Source organism: Camelus bactrianus, chromosome 5, assembly GCF_048773025.1.
Source record: "Camelus bactrianus isolate YW-2024 breed Bactrian camel chromosome 5, ASM4877302v1, whole genome shotgun sequence".
Taxonomy (NCBI): domain Eukaryota; kingdom Metazoa; phylum Chordata; class Mammalia; order Artiodactyla; family Camelidae; genus Camelus; species Camelus bactrianus.
Window position 1 is genome coordinate 70337347 of NC_133543.1, and position 23801 is coordinate 70361147.

The following is a 23801-nucleotide window of genomic DNA, read 5'->3' on the forward strand; positions in this document are numbered from 1 at the left end:
AATTTAATTACCTTTGTAAAGACCCTAACTGAGAGTCACATTCTAGTATACTGGGAGTTAGGAATTAACATATAAATTTGATGGGTCAAAATTCAGCCCACATCAGGCAGTCTGACTGGAGTTCACAACTTTTTGCACGTTGTACTACCAATTATTTAATTAATCGACTTCATGTCAAATATATATTTGCTTCCATATTATTGATCATTCTTAAAATACACAAAATATTTGTAAATTTTGTATAATTGAACTAACAATAATATTTTGAGGACATTGATTATCTTTTGAAGATCTTCAACTTTTAATCATTTAGAAGATTTTTTTCCCTGTATTTCAGAAGAGATATTAAGATTAAATAACTCTTGCAAGGTCAATAAGTAAAGGAGATAAGAATCAAACTAGGATCTGTTAGACTGCAGCACCCAAGTATAAACACTGGGCTGCACTGCCTAACCAGTTTGATTCTCTGTGGAGGAAAATACTCATCACATGTACAATTAAATAAATATTATAATGCTTTGATCCATGTCTCAGATGTACGAAAGTGCTGACAGTGTTTGTTTTTTTTTTAATGAGTATAGTTGATTTATAACAATATATTAGTTTCAGGTTTGCAACAGAGTGATTCAGTATTTTTAATAGATCATACTCCATTTAAAGTTATAAAATATTGACTATATTCCCTATGCTGTGTAATATATTCTTGCAATGTATTTATTTTATATATGGTAGTTGTGCCTCTTAATCCCCTACCCCTATCTTGCACCTCCTCCCTTCCCTCTCCCCACTGGTAACCACTAGTTTGTCCTCTGTGTCTGTGAGTCTGTTTCTGTTTACTATACTTATTTGTTTGTTTTATTTTTTAGATTCCACATATGAGTGATAACATACAGTATCTGTTTTTCTTTCCCTGACTTATTTCACTAAGCATAATACCCTCTAGATCCATCCATGTTGTTGCAAATGGCAAAATTTCATTCTTTTTATGGCTGAGTAATATTCCATTATACATATACATCATGTCTTCTTTATCCATTTATCTGTTGATGGACACTTAGGTTGTTTCCATATCTTGGCTATTGCAAATACTGAAAGTTTTTAATCATGAACGAATGTTGAATTTTGTCAAATGTTTTTTCTGTGTCTACTGAGATGATCATTTGATTTATTCTCCTTCCTTTTCTTAATGTGGTATATCACATTGATTGATTAGCCGTATTGAACCATCCTTCCCTCCCTGCAATAAATCCCACTTGATCAAAGGTATAATCCTTTTTAGAGATTATTGAATTTGGTTTGCTAATATATTGTTGATGAATTTTATATGTATATTCAACAGAAATATTGCCTGTAATTTTTTTTTTTCAGTGTCTTTATTTGGTTTTTGTATCAGGGTAATGTTGGCCACATAGAATAGTTTGAAAGTGTTCCTTTTTTTTCTACTTTTTGAAAAGTTTGAGGATAGATATTAACTCTTTCTTAATGTTTGGTAGAATTTACTTGTGAATCCTTTGGGTCCTGGACTTATCTTTATTGAAAGTTTTCTTGATTACTGATTCAATCTCATTACTAATGACCATTCTATTCATATTTTCTATTTCTTCTTGATTCAGTTTTGAAAGATTGTGTAGTTCTAGGTATTTTAATATTTTCTTCTAGGTTATTCAATTTGTTGACTTTTAATTTTTATAGTAATCTCATATGATCCTTTGTATATTAATGATGTTATTTGTAACTTTGCCTCTTTTATATCTGATTTTATTAATTAGCTCTCTCTTTTTCTTCATGAGTCTGGCCAAAGTGAATTTTGTTTATCTTTATCAATACCAGCTCTTAGTTTCATTGATTTTTTTCTATATGTATTTTAGTCTTTATTTCATTTATTTCTACTCTGATCCTTCCTTCTATTAACTTTGGGCTTTGTTCTTTTTCTAGTTCCTTTAGATGCAAGTTAGATTGTTTATTTTAGATAAGTCTTGCTTTTCAAGGTAGACCTGCATTGCTATAAACTTTCCTCTTAGAACTGCTTTTGCTGTGATCAATAAATTTTGGAATGTTGTCTTTCCATTTTCAATTGTCTCAAAAAAATTTTTTTTTAATTTTCTCTTTGATTTCTTCAGTGACCCACTGTTTGTTTAGTAGTATGTTGTTTAGCCTTCATATGTTTGTGGGTTGTTTTTTTTTTTTCATTATTTGTTTTTGTAATTGCTTTCTAGTTTCATACTATTGTGATTGGAAAAGGTGCTTGATATGATTTCAGTCTTAAATATAAAGAGACTTGCCTAACATATGATCTTTCCTGGAGAATGTTCCATGTTCAGTTGAAAGTAATGTTTATTCTGCTGTTTGGAGGTGGAATGCTCTGTATGTGCCTATTAAGTCTATGTGGTCTAATGTGTCAATTAAGACCAATGTTTTCTTGTTGATCCTCTGTCTGGATGGTCTCTCCATTGATGTTTATTGGGTGTTTAAATCCTCTACTATTATTTTCTATCAATGTCTCTATGTCTGTTAATATTTGCTTGATGTGTTTAGGTGCTCCTGTGTTGAGTGCATTATGTAATGCTTTTTTTTTGTCTCTTGTGACAGCCTTTGTTTTAAATTGTATTTTGTCTAATATACAGTATTGCTATTCTACCTTTCTTTTTGTTTTTCTTTGAATAGAGTATCTTTTTTCATCCCTTCACTTTTAGTCTGTGTGTACGTATATTTAGATCTGAAGTCAGTCTTGTAGAGGCAGCACATATATGGGTCCTATTTTGATTTTTAGTTTGTTTGTTTATTTATTTGTTCTGTTTTTTTCCTCCATTCAGCCACCCTACGCCTTTGATTGGGGCATTTAATCTATTTATATTTAACATAATTATTGATAGGTATAGTTATTGCCATTGTGTTCTTTTCTGGTTGTTTTTGTAGTTTCCCTCTGTTCTTTTCTTCTTGTTCTATTCCTTTGTGATTTGATGACTTTCTTAGAGCTATGTTTACATTCCTTTTTTTTTCCCCTTTATTTTTGTGTATCTGTTGTAGGTTTCTGGTCATGGTTTGCCAAGATGTTTGTGTGCAATCTTTTCAAGAACAGAATCTCAGTTTCCCATAGCCCTCCTGCTCTTCCACTTGTGTGCTCTGCTGATTTTCAAAGCCAGAGAGTATAGAGCCTTGTCTTCTCAGTGCAAGTACCCCAGGCTGGGGAGCCTTACATGGGTTCAGACTCCTTACTCCTCAGGGGAAACCTTCATGGTTGTGATATCTCACAGAGGTGAGAGCTCTGGCCAGACCACGTTTCTGCTCCCTCTCCCCCATCTCTGTGTGTCCTTTTCTTCATATCCTTAGTTGCTAGCCTTCAGTTTGTTTTAAGAGATAGTTGTTCTATATGTAGTTGTAATTTTGGTGTTTCCATGGAAGGAGGTGAACTCAGGATATGCCTACTTTATCATCTTGCTTTCAGAAGCAATAAATCTTAATACTGTATTTTTTTAATGGAGATACTGGGGATTGAACCTAGGACCTCATACATGCTAGGCATGCTCTACCACTGAGCTATACCCTGCCTCAATATTATATTTTAAATAATTATAAGGGTGTTAAAATGTTAATTTGGAATTCAGGTTTAAAATGTAATCATAGGTATATAAACACATGGAAATAATATATATTTTAAGAGATGGTGGAAATTTTAACAGTATATATATATATTTTAAAATATAGACACTTAAAATTGAGATTTGTGTATGATTATGTAAATGGATTTATGAAAGCTCCAAATTTAATTTGTGTAACCTAACTATAGTGTAACAAGTCTATGACACAGCAGTATAGACAATATAAGATCAGGAAGTGAAGGACCAGTTGGGAATGTAGACCTGAACGAGGACTATTAAGAACCCTCTGGTCAACTAAGAAAGATATAGAAGACAAAGAAAAGGATGATTATTCTGCGAGAGGTGATTTAAGTAGTTCTTTTTTTCAATGGAACTGTGGTATTCACTGCAAGGAAGTCATGAGCTGAAAGCTGGCTAAGTGGCCAGTGATGAATAAGTGGCCTGTAGATTCTTAGAAAGTAGGAATTGTAGCAGTACTGGCACCTAAGAGACTGGATGGTAGTGGCGTGAAATAGCAGTTTTGCTGAGAAGAAATAGATTAAGTTCTCTGCCCTTTGAGTGTTATTTCATGCTCTGTAAAATGAGCATAAATTCAAATCTACTGTAGTCTGCTACATGATATTTTGCATTACCCTGTTTTTCCTAATCTAATTAGGTCAGACTTTGAATCTCTTTTTGACTGTATGCCCTAATCATTGGATTTTTTAAGGAAAGTGGGAAAACTGAAAGCAAGATTCCAAAACCAAATACGCTATAATGTTTAGATGTTTCACATGAGAGTGAGATATATAGTGAATCAGTTTCTGTCTCTACATGCAGCAGGAATATGTAATGTTTGCTATATGCTTCTTAATTTTTTCCTGGTGAATTTCTTAATCTTATATTATAGTTAAGAATGTTCCCTGCTTTAGAAATTCTCAGACTTGCTGTAAGGGCAGGGACAGAAATTAATTACCTAGGGAAACTTAATGGAAAGCCTTACTGATAGAGAGGTGGTTACCATTTGCTACTACATTTGTTACTGTCAGAGAACACATATATTCTATAGTCATTCAGCAGAAGGAGTTTCCTCCTAATTCCCCACTCCCACAGTTCTCTGCTCCTCACTATTCTCTGTGATACTACAGATTTATTTAATAGCAAGTCTGCTGATCATAAGTAGTCATTATTATATTTGTGGATGTCTTGACTGATGGAATATGTTAGTATTAATTGTGGATGTTATCTAATTGGGTGTAAGTGCGTAAGACACTGGTGTAGAAGTTGAGAATTCAGAACTATTTTGACTTGCTACAGAAGGTCTTAACAAAAGTAAATAGGTATGTTTTCAAAGTGTTGCTTATATTAAAGAAAAATAACAAGGATTTGATGTGTAATTTGAATAGGAAAAAAATCCAGAAAGCAATGATTTACACATTTAGCCAAGAATGTATCATTGCTTTCAATGTGCATTAAATTATCCCTAAACACTGATTAAATATTCAGGAATGTGAGGTACTGCAATTACTTGAATCTTCAGGTAGATGAAGAAATATTTAAGGAACTATTCACTATTCCCACTAAGTACCAAATTAGAGAAAATCAACTATAGTCAAAGAATAAGGGAATTGTACTAAATACAAAAAAAAAAAAAATAAGTTGCTTTAAGAGTTGTGAAATGAAATAGAGGTTTAGAAATAATAAAGCCTGATTTTTTTGGAATGATCTGAAGGTAAATTGAAAGCCCAGTGAAGCAGTACAATCTCTTCTCATCTCTGATTGAATGGCACCCATGAAAATCCAGGGAAGTTTATAACTGCAGATTTCACCTTCTTTCTTAAAATATTATGTGGGAAAAATGGTTACAAATTTCTGTACTTCACAAGAAACCATGCATTTTTTTCTAGGTTATTGAGAATATGGTGTGAGAAGTTGGTCAGAATTCTTTCGTTTTTCCATTTCTTTTGATTTTGATCATCAAATGCCATGAGCAGAACAAATTGTCCTGTGAGTTAGAAGAGCTTTGAAGCATTTAAGGGTTTAATGATCATCAATGTATTCACTCCTTGAAGAAAGCAACTGTAGAGGTGTACATTGACAATGGAAATCAATCAGTTTTAGTCAGCAACGCTTACACCACAAGGAGTGAGAGAGATGTCTGTAGGTGGGTATTCACTCTTCCGTTGACAAAATAGACGGTTTCCTGGGACTAAACGTACTAAGCCAGAACCAGAGTCAGGGTTTTCTCCTTGCTGAGTCATTCTTACGATTTCTATTTACCATTGTGGTCCTTGGGCACAAGTCAAGATTGTGCTGTCTAAGGAATGTTTTTTATTAGCAGAAGGTTCATAAAATCATTTTCCATGGAAAACAGTATCTTAAAAGACCTTAAGCATTGCATTCTACTCTAATTCCTCTTTATTCAACAGCCATTATTGAATGTCTAGTCAGTGCCAGAGTCTGTACTAACAGCTGTAACATACACAGAAATGATATTATAAGGAACTAATCCTGTAATTTAGGAATGAATTGCAAGTTGAAGAGGTGAGATATAAGCATACCGAAGGTCACATGGCAAAGAGATTAAAAACAATGATTCTTATGTTATAATTATTTTTGTTTTCAACTCAGATTGTCCACAGATAGTTCATATATCTTGGCTATTACGAGAGATAATAGTATTTGTAACAGCTAGAACTTTTTGAACTCTTGTAATCTGCCAAACATTTTTCTTATATCTTCTAATCGTTATTGCACCTTGATAAGAGAGGTATAACTGAGACTCAGTGACGATAAATAACTTGATCAAAACCACAAAGCTAGAAAGCATAAAGGCTAGCTTTTGAGTCCAGCTTTGCCTGGCAGTTGAGCCCACATTTCTCACTGTTATACTTCTCATAGCTAAGTCTATATGTTTAAAAGTTGTTTTTATTTTTGTAAAAAGTTTCAAGACAGTTAAAAAGCTTGTGGTACTCCAGTTCTTCCTAATGGCTGAAAGGAGAGGAACAGTAGAGAACTACCTGATTATGTGACCTTATCAGACATTGTAAACTCAATTGACACTTTTAGATATCTCTTGACTTTCTACCTAGGTTTCCTAGTGAGCTGCCAATATTAACTGATAACCATGTTACTGACTCTTTTCAGCATTAAGCGATTCTACTGTTACTAAGTTGTTTCCTGTAATTTTATTTGCAGTTGGTATGCATTGTAGCTCACATTATCTGCCATGGAGTTTCCTATTGAGATGTTTCAGGATACTTGTTCACAGAAAGAGTTTAAGAGTACCTGAGAGAATGTGACCGTGAATACCAGAAAACAGAAGACTTAAGAGGACAAAATCAAGGCATATTTGTGGCTTTTAAATACAAGAATTTTATCTTTGTCTCCTATAGTTCTTTAAAAATTCTGTGGTTTCATGAGCACCTCCAGATAGAAAAGGTTAGAGCAATAAATCTTGGGTTGAGGGATTTGCTATAATCTTTTTCTCTCTTAATATTTACATTATTGCTCAGTAGGAGGAAGGGATGTGTGGGATAAGGTGAATAGGATCTTCACCATTGTTATTACCAAATAATTCATTATGAATATATTATATATCACCTTCTTACGAGTGGCTTTGTTTAAAATGAGTTGAGCATATGCTTTCTCAGCATTGGCATGCAATGATGCCCAAAGTTCCCACAGGAAAAGGATTGGTAAGCTAATGTTTAAGTTACATGTATTATTTTTGCAAGACCAGAGAGTAATAAATAAGCAGAACAGATAATGAGAGAGACTCATTTTGGACACTAGAATCTCAATTAAAACAGTATATCCCTTCAATTCCAGAATCCAAATAAGTGAGTAGCTATTAATTTCAACTGGAACTTTTATGAAGATAACAAAAATGTTTCTAAGAATAATTTAATACATACTCTGGATTTAGAAGTACGTATATTTTACAATGTAATTAATTCAAATATATATGTGTATATATACGTTAAATAATATGTGAATACAAATATTTTCTTAGCTATATTTCACTTTTCTCGTGTATCTAAGGGCACATGGAGCATCCTCTTCTCTGTTTAGTTGATCTTTCTCTATGTGTTCGTCATTGTTCTTGGCTCCTATCTATAATGCTTCTTACACTAGGGTCTCCATTATTTGCAGCCTCTGCTAATGTGTAGTCCAAAAGCTATGCCAGGTGGCACAGCTTTATTAAGTAATAGCCAGAAAGAGTTTATCCCTCCAATAAACACTGCTACTGATATTGCTCCTTTACTCATAAACCTCTTCTTTTCTCCTGAGTGTGAAGACAGAGTCTGTAAATACTAAATGTAGTAAATATATAAACAATATAGCATTTTAGAGGGTGAGAGGTACTGTAGGAATGATAAAAATTAGAGCAAAGAAAGGTGGGAGGATTGCCATGGTAAATAGGTCAGTCAGGATTGGCCTCAACTGAGAAGGTGAGATTTGAGCAAAAACTTTAAGGCAGTGAGGATATCAGCCGAGAAGATAACGAAAGGAGAGAAGCTCAGGCCCTTGATAGTGCAGTGAGCACCTCGAGGAAGCGCCATGCTCAGTGTGTTGAAAGAACAGTAAAGAAACCAGCGAAACTGGAATAGAGTGAGCAAGGTGGAGAGTTAAAAAGAGGAGAGTCAGAAAATGAATGATGACCGGATCATACAGGGTAGCACTCTCCAGTAGAAATATATTGAGTGCCATAAAAATATAATTTTAAATTGTCACGTAGCCACAATAAAAGGGGTCAAAAGAAACAGGTAAACTCAACTTTAATAAGATATCTAATGTAAATCAATTTATCTAAAATGTTTTCATTTCAACATGTAATCTTTGAAATTCAGAGTGTATTTTATACTAACAACACGTCTTAATCCATACTAGCTACATTTCAGTTGCTCAATAGCTGATGGTATGGCTAAGTGGTTACTGTACTGGACAGCACAGATAGAGATTTTGACTGATCATTGAAAGAACTTTGATTATCACTCTGACTGATTTAGGAGACATTTAAGTCTTAAGAATTGAAGCCTCATGATATGCTTTTCATTTTAAAAAGATCAGAGCTAGCATTTACTGAGAATACACCATAAGGCATTGGAATAGAAACCTGGAGACCTACTGCAGTAATCAGTTAGGAATGATGGTGGCTCAGATGATACCAGTGGATACCCCAAGTGGTTGAATTCCTAATCCTTTAAAGACAGAACAAATAGGATGGGTTGCATTTGGTGTGTGAAAGCAAAGTCAAGATGACCCCAAGACTTTGGCCTGAGTAACAGGAAGGGTGGATCGACATCAACTGAGATGAGAAAGGCTTCTGGAGGGTTGGGGAAGGAAGACAGGTGTTCAGTCTTGCATAGGTGCTTACGAGAAATCCATGAGGCATCCAAGTAAAGATGGTGAAGATGCAGAACAGGCAGTTGGATATGACTCTGGAGTTCAGGGGACAGTTTGGCAGTAAAATTTTGGAAGTCCTCAACCTTGAAATTGGATAAGACAAGGACAAGGGAGTAAGAGTAGACAAAGAAGAGAGGACCAAGGACTGAGCACAGGGACATCTGAAATCTAAAGTTCTAAAATGAAATGAAATTGACATTAAATAGTATCAAATATTTTAGCACTTTTGCATTATATTTAAATTTTACAAAATTAACATATATGTTCATTACCATCATTATGTTTGTCTACATTTTACTAAAAACTATAGCTTTAGATAAAGCCTAAAACCTTTTTTGTGACATTTTTTGCTTTAAAATGTCTCATAAATCTTCCAGTAATTAACTTATAGACAACTATATCTAAACAATAGACAGTAAAAATAAAAACTGTGGTCATAATCAAATTAGAAACTATAGTCAGTATCTAATATATATTCTTTATACATATGTGTGTGTGTGTGTGTGTGTGTGTGTGTGTATGTGTGTATGTGTGTATGTTCTCCAGAGATATATAAGGTGATTGTTCTTTGAAATTATAGCATTAAACACTAACACAGCAGTTTAAAATCTGTCCCGGTCTACAATCCAATGCAGCATTGTTTTATTTGCGACAAGTTTATCAATATGCTTTTTTTAAAATATAAAGTTTGATTGATGGTTATGTTTTCTTACCTCATTTTAGTCTGTCCATGAATGAGATCTTTATTCCTTTAATTATAATCAAATCTCAGGCTTGAAGAATGCTTCATAAAATGAAACTCATTATTTTTTACTATAAGCACATTCATGACCTAAAAAAATACAGCTCATACTTCAAACGAGATTCTAACCCTTGTGATCTTGTATGTTAAGGCAATTATGTACAATATGATGTGGAAATTAGTATATTCAATTAAAAGCTGAAAATTCAAATTAAAAAACTCATCTTTATCTGGACAACTACCTAAACATGCTGACCAACAGCTTTTTTGTTTAACACGAGCAATCTTTTGTGTCTTTTCAGTCCATACGAGAAGTCACGGGCTACGTGCTGGTGGCTCTTAATCAGTTTCGCTACCTGCCTCTGGAGAATTTACGCATTATCCGTGGGACAAAACTTTATGAGGACCGTTACGCCTTGGCAATATTTTTAAACTACAGAAAAGATGGAAACTTTGGACTCCAAGAACTTGGATTGAAGAACTTGACAGGTAAGGAAAATAGGCACGATGGCAAATATAGTCTTATCAATGTAGACTTACGTGTGTCTGGTTCCTCAGTGTATTACAGTGAGGAACGCTATAAAGCATTTAAATATCTGCTGTTTATTCATTTTATGAGAAATGATGCCCTGCGATGCCCTTGCTGTGTGTAGAGATACTGTAAGTGCAGTCTGAAGGATAACATATGACTGTATCTCAGCTGAACAGAAGTGTGCTCTAAGGAAATGCTCAGTGACTGAAAACTGAGATATGAAGCAGGTTTAAGAATGCTGTGTTGGACGGTCTCAGGTGAACGGTGGACCACATCATCAAATTTCTGCCATAACACTCTCTCACTTTCGTCAGAGCTCAGTAAATCCACAAACCATTATATCTAGTTCCACTAATCTAGCTTTTGGTACAATCCCTTGTTTTTGGAAAACATATCAAATGTATTAATTCAGTTTTGACTTATTCAGTAACTCAGTAAAGGCCATCAGTATTTCTTTCTTAGAATGCTTTAATGCCATCAGTGACATTTTCCTAAGATTAGAAAGAGGTCATTGCTAGCAATCTGAAATTATTATCTTGCTACAAAAACACTTTAAGGAATTGGTTTTGTGATCTGGCCCATGAAATCCCACTGATACCTGTTTAGTTCAAGTAGTTTAGAGTTCATAAAGGCTATGGTGGGAAAAACTTTTGGTACAAGGATTTTAATCATGAATTTCACCATGTGTGCCTGTAACCAAATTGTGCTAATTAGTAATTAATTACCTCACGGTGGGAGAAAGGAGTTTAAACTATTAATTTAATCTAAATTAATATGATCTATGTGTTTTGCATGAAAATATCTATTGACTTTATGTGTTTCAGTCCACTCAGTGGTGATGTTTCTTAATATTGGAATATGAAATATTTTAGAGGTATTGCCTTAAAATATTAAGAAACAAATAAGATTAATGTCAGGTTATTAAAATTATATGCTTCTTCTATTTATAGTGGATATAAAATATATAATTTTAAGTTAGAAGTAGCTTCATAGTTAGCCAGACGTGAGCTAAAATTGAGATATTTTGGTTGAAGAAAGGAATGCTGATTATGTTATTTATTTTGGACATGATTGCTATAGACTTGATGACATAATGGTAAATGCAAATTGCTCAGAATTTATAGATTCTTTCATCAACATTTTTACCTTTTTTTTTCCTTTCAAAGATGGTTATCTCACTGAAGAGCAGGGTATTTGATTAAATTGCTACTTGCATGGAAATAATGATAGGAGGAAGAATTTTGGAAATGGAACAGATAGAGAAAAACTGAGTGATTGAAATTAGGAATCTAAAAATAACAGTTAAAACCTGCATAGGAAGCACTGTTTTCTTCATGATTTTCCTCTGATTATATTAAAGAAAAATTGAATTAATTTATTTTCAAATTTTTATATTATTTGAATTATGTTATTGTTCCACAATATGTACTATTTGAAGAATCCTTTCACACAGAAAATTAGTCTTTAAAGAATTATTTATTTCCACTTTTAATATCACACTATTAAAATATTAGAGTTATTTAATCAAAATTATGCCACATTTAAACATACCTTATATATTGAGTGAGCTTACACTAGGTCTTATGATTGTGAGAATTGTTTAACCTGTTTCACATCAAAATGTAACACTATTATTTTAAAATATTATTCTCTAAACTGCCAGAAAGACTTATGATATTTTCTTGTGTAGCAGTAAAGATGAATAATTAATAAATGAATAAAAGAATGATTTGAGTGTTTAGGAAAAATATGTATTTGTTCAAGACTTATTACTAATTTCTTTTTGAATATGAATTAATAACAAATGCAGTCAAATAAATGGTGAAAAATTTAGACAATTTGGGAAACTTCCAAATATTTACATGTATATATATATTACATGATTGATAATTACATGCTAACATTATTCTTTGAGACAGTTTAGAATCATTGATCTTATTTTAAAGGAGAAGATCAATAGTGTAAGTCCAGTTTTGAAAATCAAAAGTTAACACAGTAAGCACGATTATGTTTGTGTGTAAGAATGAACAAGGAAGGACAGGAGACACCTAACTGTTTAACTCTTTATATAAAGCGGAATTGGGGATAAAATCTGTTCTACAATAATACCTTAAAAGAGCTCGGTGTTCTAGGCGACCTGATTAAAGTAGCAAGCAAGCATTGCAGTTAACTTCAGACAAGATTGTTTTTGTGTTTCGGAAAGTCATTTGTTTTATGTTTTTTGTTTATGTGCTGTACAAAGCAAGCTGATGATAAACTTTAAAAAAAATGAATCTTATATTAAGGGTAGGGCTACCAGGGCTGACCCTAATTTTAGACTTATCTTGTGTGATATGAGGGGAAATAGAAAGCCTGCTGAGTATTGACGTATCTCACTGCCTACCTGCGGTAGTGAATTAGACTTTTAATTCCGTTCTTAAGGGGCCAGCAGCATCAGCATCACCTGCGTACGTGTTTTAGAAATACATATTCTTGGGCCTCACCTGAGACCTAATGGATGAGAATTCTGTGACTAGGGCACACCTGTATGTGTTTTAAGGATCCCTCCAGTGATTCTGAGGACTATTAAAGTTTGAGAAACAATGTTCTAGTTCATTAAAGATACCAAGAAATGGTAGCACAACATCAAGTCAACCTCCTCGCACTTCCTTGATCCAAATAACTTTCATTCACTTAATGTCTCCTGGAGAGAAGGAAAGGAGTGAGACAGAGAACAGATAAGCTTTTGATTGAATTATAAGAAATAAACGTTTAGTTGGGACGAGAAATGAAAAGAACACACTAGGAGCCTGGACGGAAACATATGGGTGTAAAAGAGCTTCGAGATGAGGAAGATGCTGAGAATAAACTTTCTTCTGGATCATCATTTTGTCTAATGCCGACTTTACTTAATGGTAAATCATTACAAGGACACTACTAGTTTATTGTGAATTTTCTTTGTGAGCAAAATTTTATTCTTAAGTGCTTTCAACAAGATAAATGACAAGTACTAGTGTTATAATGAGGATTTTCGAGATTGAAATTTCAAAGCTTTTTGATATATCCATATTTTGTGTTCCTCCTGAAAAAAATTTTTTTTTTTTTTTTGCTGTGTTGACTTTAGAATAGTATGCCTTTGCAACAGTATGTATGTCTCCTGCAAACTCTATCTTTGTGTAAAAGGGATGTTCTGTTAACAGGAGGAATGTCATATGTAAGGGTTAATGACAGAAAAACTTGTCTTACTGCTGCCACTCACATTTTCGTGGTCCATTATGGGTGAGGTGGGGCAGGGTGGAGAAGAGGCAGGTCCCTAGACTAAGGATATGCTGCCCGATCTAAACGGGAGTAAGGAACTTGTCCTGGCAAGCTGAAGGTGCCCTATGACACTGGGTCATCCTTTTCTGGTCAGGGGAGAGACCACACTTCCATCAGTGTGTCCCTTTAATCATATAATCGTCTCCTTTGGGAATGACATTGCTGCATCAGAGGACAAAACTGGAGAGAATTTATTATTACTTGCTCTGTAAGGTCATTTGCATGTGGCTGTGGTTCTTATTAATCATTCTCAGTGATGATGTTCTGATTTTTTTCTATCAGCTCCTTCTTATCCAACTGTTTCCATTCAAAATTCAAACCGATATTTAATATATTTACAACCTTAAGGTGATAAACTCCTACTTATTTAGTCACCTATCTGGCCAAAATCTAAAGGTTGTTTCATTATAATGGAACATAAAAACCACTATTCTTCCCTTCTATAATTTATAAAATGACCTTGTCTGTTAGTAATGGTGGACAATATTATACAATTTCATCTATGTGTTATATTGTAGATATGGAGGAGTCTTTGAGACATAGCTAAGTGTACTTATATCTATTTTAGTATCCATATTCTACTTATAATGATGATAACCCAGGTACAAATTTAACACCTGGATATGTTCATTTTTTTTCTCACCAGCTTTCACAATGAATATTTGAATTTTCATTTGATGAATTATGAGAATATCTCTTTAGAGTAGGTGAAATTTGGGGATGATACAAATAGGCAATTCGTATTTTTCAAATGTTAGTCAAACATGATATGTATTTTCAGACCTACACAATTATGTATTAATGCTTTTAATTAATATTTTGTGGTTATTCTAATTGGTTAACTGTGTACTGAGTCATCTCAATTAGATTATTACTTGAGATGTGGACAAAAACAAACAAGCCAAAAAAAAAAAAAAGCAAAAAGTAAAATGCTTAAGTTATTTTGGGACCCTGTGTTAATAACCTAATGGATATATTAAATTTACTGAATTCTGCTGGACTAAAAATAAAATAAAAAGTTAGTCTAGGAGATACAACATCTGAATTGATGGACCATTTGAACAATGTCATATCTGAGCATTACATCTGAATGTCTGCCTTCAAGTACACGATGGCTTTTAATTAAAATAGTACGCTGGAGTAACAGTGCCTTCTAACGTTTAAATTTCTTAACCCTCCTTTGGCATTATTCAGTAATGGTCAAATAAATGATCTAATTTAGAAATGGACAGGCCACCTGTAATTGACTCAATGTATGTCGAAGAGCATGGATGTGGAAACAGAAAAATCTGCTTAAATGTCGTATCGCCACTTAACACTCTGAACGTCTCACAGAGACTCGGATTCTTTATCTTTAAAAGTGAGAGGAAAATCCCACCTCACAGTGTTAGTTTTAGGCATTAAGGGAGTAGTCAGAAACTTGTCAGCCACAGTACCTTTCACAGAAAGGATGCTTAGAAACCTTAGTTCTCTTTCTCTCTATTGTTTTGATTTTAGCTTCCCTTGGTGTCAACACACTGACAAAACACGTGTACCTGTTTCTGCATATTCAATAGGTTCCTGTTGCTTCACTGGGCTCCGAAAAGTGATTTGTTTAGACAAAAATATGCTCCAAACTTCAGCATCTCTTCTGATACTACTTTGAAACTATTCTAAGTGTGTAAGATCTCTTTCTCTGGTGGTGAGAAGCCGGAGGCTTTTCTTCGTCAACGTTCAGCGTGATTGCTGTCTTTGGTGCTTCACAGCTCTTCGTTCCTGTCTCTCAGTGTCTCATGCCAAGCACCTGTTGCCCCAGCCCTTCATTTCAAATCTCCATCATCATGTTTCACCCTTCATTGGCCCTGACATTCATCTTGACCTAGACAAGAGACATATTCATTCTAAGTTCTTTTCCTGACACTAGAGTCACTAAGCAGTCTTCAACAGCTTAGTGAAAGGTCTTAGCAATGTTTGAGTGGGTTCAACCACTCAAACAGGGATTGTTGTTGAAGACGATGTTTGGCCAATATTTACATAAGAAGCAGAACTCGGCATATTGTGATATCTGCGGGGGAAAAAATGATTCCAAGAATACTCCTAGCTTAAGGTAAATTACTTGGAAAATGATTTGATCAAAACTAGCCTATAGTGAAAATTCTGTGAGTCAGGTGGAATTTGACAGTGAAGAGTGGCACATTCTTAGGAAAGTGTCAGTTTTTAGATCAGGCCTACAGTTTCTAAAATTGATACTCTAATCAGTGATTTTAAAGAAGATTGTTTACTTGTCATGTCAGACAGTGTGTATTAACTAAAAAAAGGAAAACTATAATGATGTGTTTGTGAGCATAAGTAAAACAGAAATGGCATTGAAAGGAAATGCTATAAAAATGAGATCAGAGAGAATAGCCACTTCAGCACATTTCTAGGACTCATTCTCAGCTTTAGAGAACTGATGAGTGAATTTATGGAACTGAGTGAAGGTAAAATGGGAATTTCTTCTCCTGCTGTACCATTGATCAGACGGGAGACTTACCAGAAAACAAGACATGAGAAGGGGGCATTCCCAGGGAACAGAAGTATTCTTTCTCCCCTGGCTATCATGTTTTCAGTCACGAGTACTAAGATCATCTGCTCAGGCCATAAAAAGCAACCCCCTTGATTTATGTCCCATTAAGGGTTCCTGAAAAGGTCCCACTCTCTGAACTACATTCTTCTTAATCCCTATAACATTCTTAAGGAAAAACTGGGGGAAATCTAGCATGATGGGAGTCTCTCAGGAAAATTCCCGACTTAAGACTTTAAACTCTTGTCATTATTCTTTCTTGTCCCTAAGGTACACCAATATCTGTATGCTTCCTTCCCTAAGAGAAAGCATATATATTCTAAGAAAACATATGAAGTCAACAAACTTCCTTATTAAAGCTTATTTGTTGAGAAAGCATGCTTATTTGCTTATGACACTTGAAAAATAGAGGAAAATATTTGCTCCTCAGGGTCTGAAATGCAGTAAAAGAAACTGATTTGCTATCACCATGAGTTCATGATTTCACTCTGAGGAAAGCAGTAAAGATTCGAGACTATCTACCTCCTCACCCCAAGACATTAGCTTTTGCTACGCTCGCAGACACTCAACTGGAAAAAGTTGGCAGTTTCTCTGCATCACTCCCAAGCAACATCGGGACCAGAATCATTGGATCATTGTTCATTGTGATTTGCTGGAATCAAATCAGAGTTCTAGAAGCAGTGTGAGTAATATTGGGGGAAAACCTGAAACTGTATTTTAGACAGAATGAAGAATGTATGACATCTTTGACAAGTTTAGTTAGAGGAGGCAGTCCCAAGCTCGACAGACCCTAAAACTCACAGTCAGAGTTAAAAATGAGGCTACATGTTGTTTCCTTCCCATGATCACAAAGGCATGAAAATTATAATATCCCGTACTATTACGGAGTTTTAAACTTTACAAAGTGCTTTCAGATTCCTTTCCTTTGTTTCACTCACAGCTCCTTAATATGACCTGGAAAGTATCTTTATTGTAATTTTACATAGAGGAAACCAGGCTTAAAATTTTGTGACTAATATGGGCACTTTGTTCCAGAATCTAGATCTATTTTTCATCTCTTCATATTGTGTCATTCCTAAGAAATGTTTAGGACAGTTTCTCTAAGTGACGCCATAGTCAGCAAAATATGAAAATGGATGTAAACATAAACAACCCAAACTCTAAACAGAAAACATTAAGGCTGTATTTTAGCAAGAACATTATGATTTTAATTGTTGCATAATAGTTAAAGACATCATGAATGTATGAGAAACGGTGGTAAGCTGACAATAATATACAAACACACAAAATGACAATGTTATAAATACCAGATTTGATTTAAAAGTATCAGATCTATTAACTAATAGCTACTACCACTCTACTATGACTTTTTAAAAATCAGTTATTGAACTCTTAGCTATAACTCACGAACATTTATTAATTGACTCCATTTTACTGGTAAAAGTCCAGGATTTTTTTGGAAGGTGATGTCAGTTTAAATATTTGTTAGCTTTGTTTTCTTCCATTTGTATATTCAAGACATTGTACTAAGATACAAGCTATTCCAAATTATCTCCACATCCCTGTGTTCTCTTGGTAAATATTGTGTTTCTGACAAATATTTACCCGTCAACTGCAAAGTGAAAGCACTGGGAAAGTATTTTCCCGATTATTACATTATTATTTTATAGTCAAGCATCTCTACGGGGCTAAGAGCCTTCATCTTCATCTGTTACACTTTCTGAAGCAGGACTGTCCAACAGACCTTTCTGTGATAGTAGAAACATTCGATGTGTGCTCCATTGTACCCATTAGCCAAATGTGGCTACTGAGAACTTGAAAGGTTGCTAGTGCTTGAAAGATGGATGAAGGAAATAAATTTTTAATTTTATCTAATTTAATTCATTTAAATTTAAATAGCCACATGTGGTTAGTGGCAATCATATTAGATAGTGAAGCATTAAAGGAAAAGCATATTTTACTGAACCCAGTGCAGGGGGCAGTGATATTTACAAGCATGGGGGAATCAGAATACTCTCTCTGGATCCAGAACCCCCCACCCTTCAAATCCTTTTCTGAGGCAACTTATTCAACTTTCTAAGTCTCCTCGGTTTCCTCATCTTCAAATGAGTGTAATGAGAATACTCAGTTTTAAGATGGTTGTGAAAATTGAATGAAAAAATTATATGTAGCATTAAATGCAGTTTGTGCAATAAATCTCATTATTATTTGAGAAGAATGCCCTTGGTAAGAATAATAGTCTATTTTTACAATCATTGAAAACATGTTTGACTTACATAATTAAAGTATAAAATATAAAATGTGTCATTTATGATTAAGGACCTGACCATATTGTATGTGAGTGAGCTGGTTCTGGATGGGATGCATTGCTTCTTAATATGTTGTAGGCTGTTAGTTATTATGACTTAGGGTTTCTGTCAGAAATCTGACTTTTTAAAAATGAGATTTTTGCTCTCTCCTTCAGTTCCCACAGTGTAAGTATCTAGTTATAAATAAGTCCCTATATATTTCTTAAATGACTTAAATGACTTCATTGAAAAAGTTAAAGACTTTTTATAATTATAAAAAGAGATTATAATGATTTTTATAGCAGAGAAACTATATTAGAAAGTCTGTTGAGAATTATTTCTGGCATAGACAATGCCCATATCTTTAGGAATCTCCAGTTTATTTTGAAAGTTTCTCTTCATAACAAATATTTATTTAATAACAAGTAAATCACAAAACAAACTCTTAAAAAGCATCTTATCAAATAGATACCTACCATGTTTCATCAAATCTAAGTCACCATCAATTGTAAAAAATATTTTTTGTTGTTGTTTGCAAGTCTCTCTCAAAAAAAGAAAAAGTAAAATCCCAGCATAAAGATTAAAGATGATATGAAAAATCAAGATCTTAGAGACATTAAATGTGAAAAATGTATACATTTTGGAATTAATAAACTAGTAACATGTAAAGAGAATAGGGGTATAAGAAACTTACTATTTTCTTGAATCCTAGCACAATAGCTGCTTTTGTAATGGTAAAACTGTTTACTGTGGAAGTATTTGAAACAGGTTGCAATAGAAAGGGCCAATATTTCATAAATGATGAATAGTATTTTCCATTTATCTGTATCTATCAGGGAATAGATAAATGTGAACTTGCATGGCTCAACACCTTTTGATGTAATAAACGTTACTAACCAGGAAATTTGAATTATTTCTTTTCCTGCTGTGATTTAGCAGATTTATTGACTGTACTGGTGAAAGAGATGAAAATAATTTCAAAGGCAGAAAAAAATCACTTAATCTAGGATTTTCCGTTAAACTTCACTCTCTAAGTAATACATGTTCGCTAGATCTCAGAATTATTATGGGATAGCAGAGAGAAAAGAGGATGCCTTCCCCTGTATCTTCTTTACCAGTCTACTTGGAAGTTCAGCGCAATGCTTTTCTCTGTTACTCTGGCTCTCATAGTATTTTCCCTTCTTCCCACCCTAATACTTTATGGGCCATTCTGTGAAATATATTTCATACTTTCTATCTATAGTTTTATAGTGAGCTAATTCAAGTTGCTATGGCTATTAAATCATAATAACCATAACAGTTTTGAGGAACACCTGCAGGGAAAAGTGAAGAAAAACAGCAGTCCGTAACCTTTTTCTTCCTTCCAAGACTATTCAGTTTACTTAATTTCATTTGCTCTGTGATGCAAATTAGAGGTTGATTTGGTGGTTATCAGTAATGTGAAAAAAAGCTAGTATCAGAAAGATTATTTTTGATTTTTAATCTACTATGAAATAAAGGGATTTCAAACTTTAATGAGATATTTGTATTGACATATTTAATGAGTATATTCTGGCAACTATTGACAAAATCAAGTATGTATTTTCATTTTAATGGTTCCCAATTTCTCTAAACACTCTGCTTTAATGTTTAGTAGGTTGGTTCTGTTTCATGTAGAATTATGTCTCTGGTGATGTCTTATCAAGAACCCTACTATAAATTCTGCTAGTTTTTAAGCTATCGTCCTACTAAAATCCTTTCAGTCTTTGTGCCTTTGGTTTTAACTATACCTGCCCTTTTTAGCATACTAAATCTAGAAAAACAAAATATCTGTATGACATCAGAGAACCCAGGATATATGTACTACTACTACCATTAATAATAACATCCATGATTAATAAGGATTAATATGTGACTAGTTTACAAACGTTGTCTCTCTTCATCTTTACAATAACCTCAATTAGTAGGTTAATGACGTTTTTTCCATTTTGGAGATAGAGAAACTGCAGTTTTCAAATATTCAGCAACATGATGTAGAGCACATGGTAATTATGGAGTTCAGATTTGAAGCCAGGTAGTATAATTCCAGATTTTCTTTTTATCACCATGCCATAGAGATTCTGAGAAGGAAGGAGGTCACATGGCACTGAACTTTTATCATCTTCTGCTATGTGTGAATGAATTGAGAATCTGTGAAATTACTCATATGGTCCAGGTCATACTCCTCATTTTGGCCTTTTTTTTTTTTTTTTTAATTTCTTAATGAGGCTTTACTTAGTGTAGATACTTTACTGAAGAAACTAAATGATTCTAAAAGAGATGCAGATTGCATAAGAGGATTGAATTGTTTCTTATGATATTGAAAAGCATTTTTGCAGGCTATTTAGGTTGATTACTACAGATATTAAAGACTAAAATGATGGAGTGTACTAACAGAATTCAGTGAAATGCCCTAAGTGGGAATTGACCTCATGACCTTTTTTTAAATTAACACTAAAATTAAAAAAATACACACAGAAAAATGACTGTATTTGGGATGTGTTTTATTTTGTTTTGATTCAGCTCTAGAAGTTGTGTGTTTGGTAAAGATGAGGTTTTTTTTTCCTTTGTCTTAGTCTAGTGCTCTTTCTACTGTATTATTCCAAAAATTTTTTTTATTCAAGTTATTAGAGAGATGGAGGTAACAATTTAAAAGATTTTTTAAAAACTATATTTGAATCTATATCTGTGCTTAGGTATGCATTCTTATTCACCCATGGGAGGAAAATTAAAACTAAATCTGGCATTCATGTATGACTCAGTTGTAATCCATATTCACGAACTATCTACAAAATACTATGAAATTGGGCATGGGCTTTATAGTGTCACTCATAGAATACTATTTAGGATGTTCTGCAAGGAACAGATGGAAAAGATAATGATGTGGTTAGCACTCGGCACACCTATAGAGTTATCTTTTACATAACATAGGTGGAAAAATGAAACGAAGCAGGGAAGCAGTCTGTGTCGTCACTGTCACTCTTCACGTAGTGAATGTGTGGCTGAGTTTCACACCTATGTCATTACATTGTCATTTCATGTAGTTAGAAATTATGTGTCATAATGATAAATCTTTGCAATTAAAATTGTATCATGCTTCAGAAGCAGGCCTTTGGCGCTCAGGGGAAGAGGTGGGTCAAGAATTAGTGTCTCGGCTCAAGTACCTCTTAAAAATTAAGAAAATCTAACTATCATTTCTGTAAAATAAATATATTGAAGCTCACAAAATAGATTGTCAACTCCTTTGAGGTTTTAATGAAGATTATCTGCATAATTTAAGTAGCTATCCAGTTGTTTTATGTATTTAATATGTATTACTCTGACAGTGACTTCTTATATTACATTTGCTTGATTATTAAATATAAAATATTAAAAAATATTTAAAACTGAATAGAATTTGTCAAGCCATTTCATGTCAGTTTTGATGTCTGATTTAAATTTAAATCAGGGAGAGATACAGTGTATCTTTTCAGTTCATTTACATTTAATCCATTAAAATATGACCCAGTAAGAGATATTCATTACCAGAGAAGACTTTGAAACATTTCCTTCTGAATCACAAAATCTTAGATTTTAAAGGAAGGGATAAAGAGTAATATATAATTCTCAAATTAATATAACTTAAAGGTCCAAAAATAGTGTTTCTAAATTTTACATGTACAGGTAAACATAAAATAATGGCCCCCAAAATGTTTTTTTCTGCAAACCATTTCTAATTATAATTGCAAATGATAATTTAAGCCAATTTGTTTATCAAGTTGAAAAAGTCCTTTGAACAAGCTGCAATAAAATCAGTGAGATACAAAAGACAAAGTTGAAAACCCATACATGTCTATAATGTTTTTATAAGTAAGAGCTAACTCTGATTGTTATTTGTGGTTTTCTGATTAGCACTTCACCCCTGAAAAAATGTAAAACAATCAGAGATTTTAAGTAGCTTTTATAGTATCCAAGGCATACTCTGAGATTTGGGCATAAAGTCAGAATTAGTTTTGGAGAGGTCAAAGTAATAAAAATAGAGATCAAAATAAATAATTGAATTTTTTTTTAAATTTTTGGTTAATGGAGGTACTAGGGATTGAACCCAGGACCTTGTGTGTGCTAAGCATGCACTCTGCTCCCGAGCTATACCCCTACAACCCTTGAAAGATTCTTGATCTAGAAATATAACTATTGCTTGATAACATTGATTTATGATCAAAATTCAAATCTAGCCTATGTCTTCTAGATAACAAGGTATGTTTCTATATTATGAAACACAATATTTCCAACATTTCCATTACTCTCTTCTAGGTCCCAGATGCATGAAATAGTAAAAACAAATCTGATTTTTGAAACCTGATAAATTTGAAATTTCACACTAGTGCTGCAGCTAACAAGGGAGATGTCAAAATCATTTAAGTACTGTGCCTCAGTTTCCTCATCTGAAAATGAGAATTAAATGGAAAAAAGAATGCATGCAAACTGCCTAGCATGTTAGTTCCCTTACTATTTCCCCCTTTTCTATCTAATTCTCAATGGAGTGGTAGTATTTAAGAGCATTAATTTCTTATTTAATCCTTGCCACATCTATATGATGTGTTTTGTATTGGTTGTTTACTGACAAATATAGTTGATTTCAGTAGTTTAACCTCATTAGCACCAGAAGATTCGTATTCTCTTCCCACTTGTACCTTAGATAAATCACCTCACACTTCTTGCATTGAGTTTTCAATTATGAAATGAAAGAAGAATTTTCTTTGTTGTTTATTTGTTTGTCTTTGTTTTTTAACTTTTTTTTTTCTTTCATCACTTGGTAACACCTACCCGCTGCCTATCATCTTGGAAAGGTTCTAAGGCAAAGTGTGAATCACATTCTCTTAGTGCTCAGTTTCCTTTCTTAGAACAAGTAAGGGCATGACATTAACCCTTCCAAATCAGCAGAAAATAATATTGTATTTTTGCTTTCTGAACACTTGGGAGCTGAAGTTCAAGCTTTTAATTAAAAATGTCACTCTCTATGGATATCTAGGGACTTGCTGAGGGTTTAATTGTTTATTGTCTATTTCCTGGCATAGACATAACAACCTGCTATAGTAATAGTATCCACAGGCATTTACATCTAGCTATGTGTCATTAAAGGTACACCCATTATTCTTTTAATGAATCGTTTTACTTCTCTGCTAAGTCTGTGAAACCTCAGGAAAACAACAGCAGCAGCAACAACAAAAATGTGGATGACTTTCAGGGAGAAAAAGAAGACATAACCTGAGCAACAAAGCCAGTTTAGTTGGTTTTAAATGCTGAGTTTAAGTCAAAGTTCCCCAGTGGTGCCTAGCAAATCCTATTCATTTCTGTTCATTTCTTAATTTCTTAGTTCCTCTCAAAGTATTCAAATGTTTCTGCTGGGTAGAGC

At 33.6% G+C, this 23801-nt stretch overlaps 1 protein-coding gene across 6 annotated transcripts in view; it reads left to right on the forward strand.

The window, feature by feature from the left end:
- The window catches only part of ERBB4 (erb-b2 receptor tyrosine kinase 4), a 985443-nt gene that overhangs the window by 518193 nt on the left and 443449 nt on the right, over window positions 1-23801 (forward strand). For all 6 annotated transcript variants that reach the window (XM_045520468.2, XM_045520469.2, XM_045520470.2 and 3 more), the window contains exon 3: window positions 10032-10218. In XM_045520468.2, the coding sequence (XP_045376424.1) occupies window positions 10032-10218 (187 nt within the window). The remainder of the gene's footprint in view (window positions 1-10031; window positions 10219-23801) is intronic.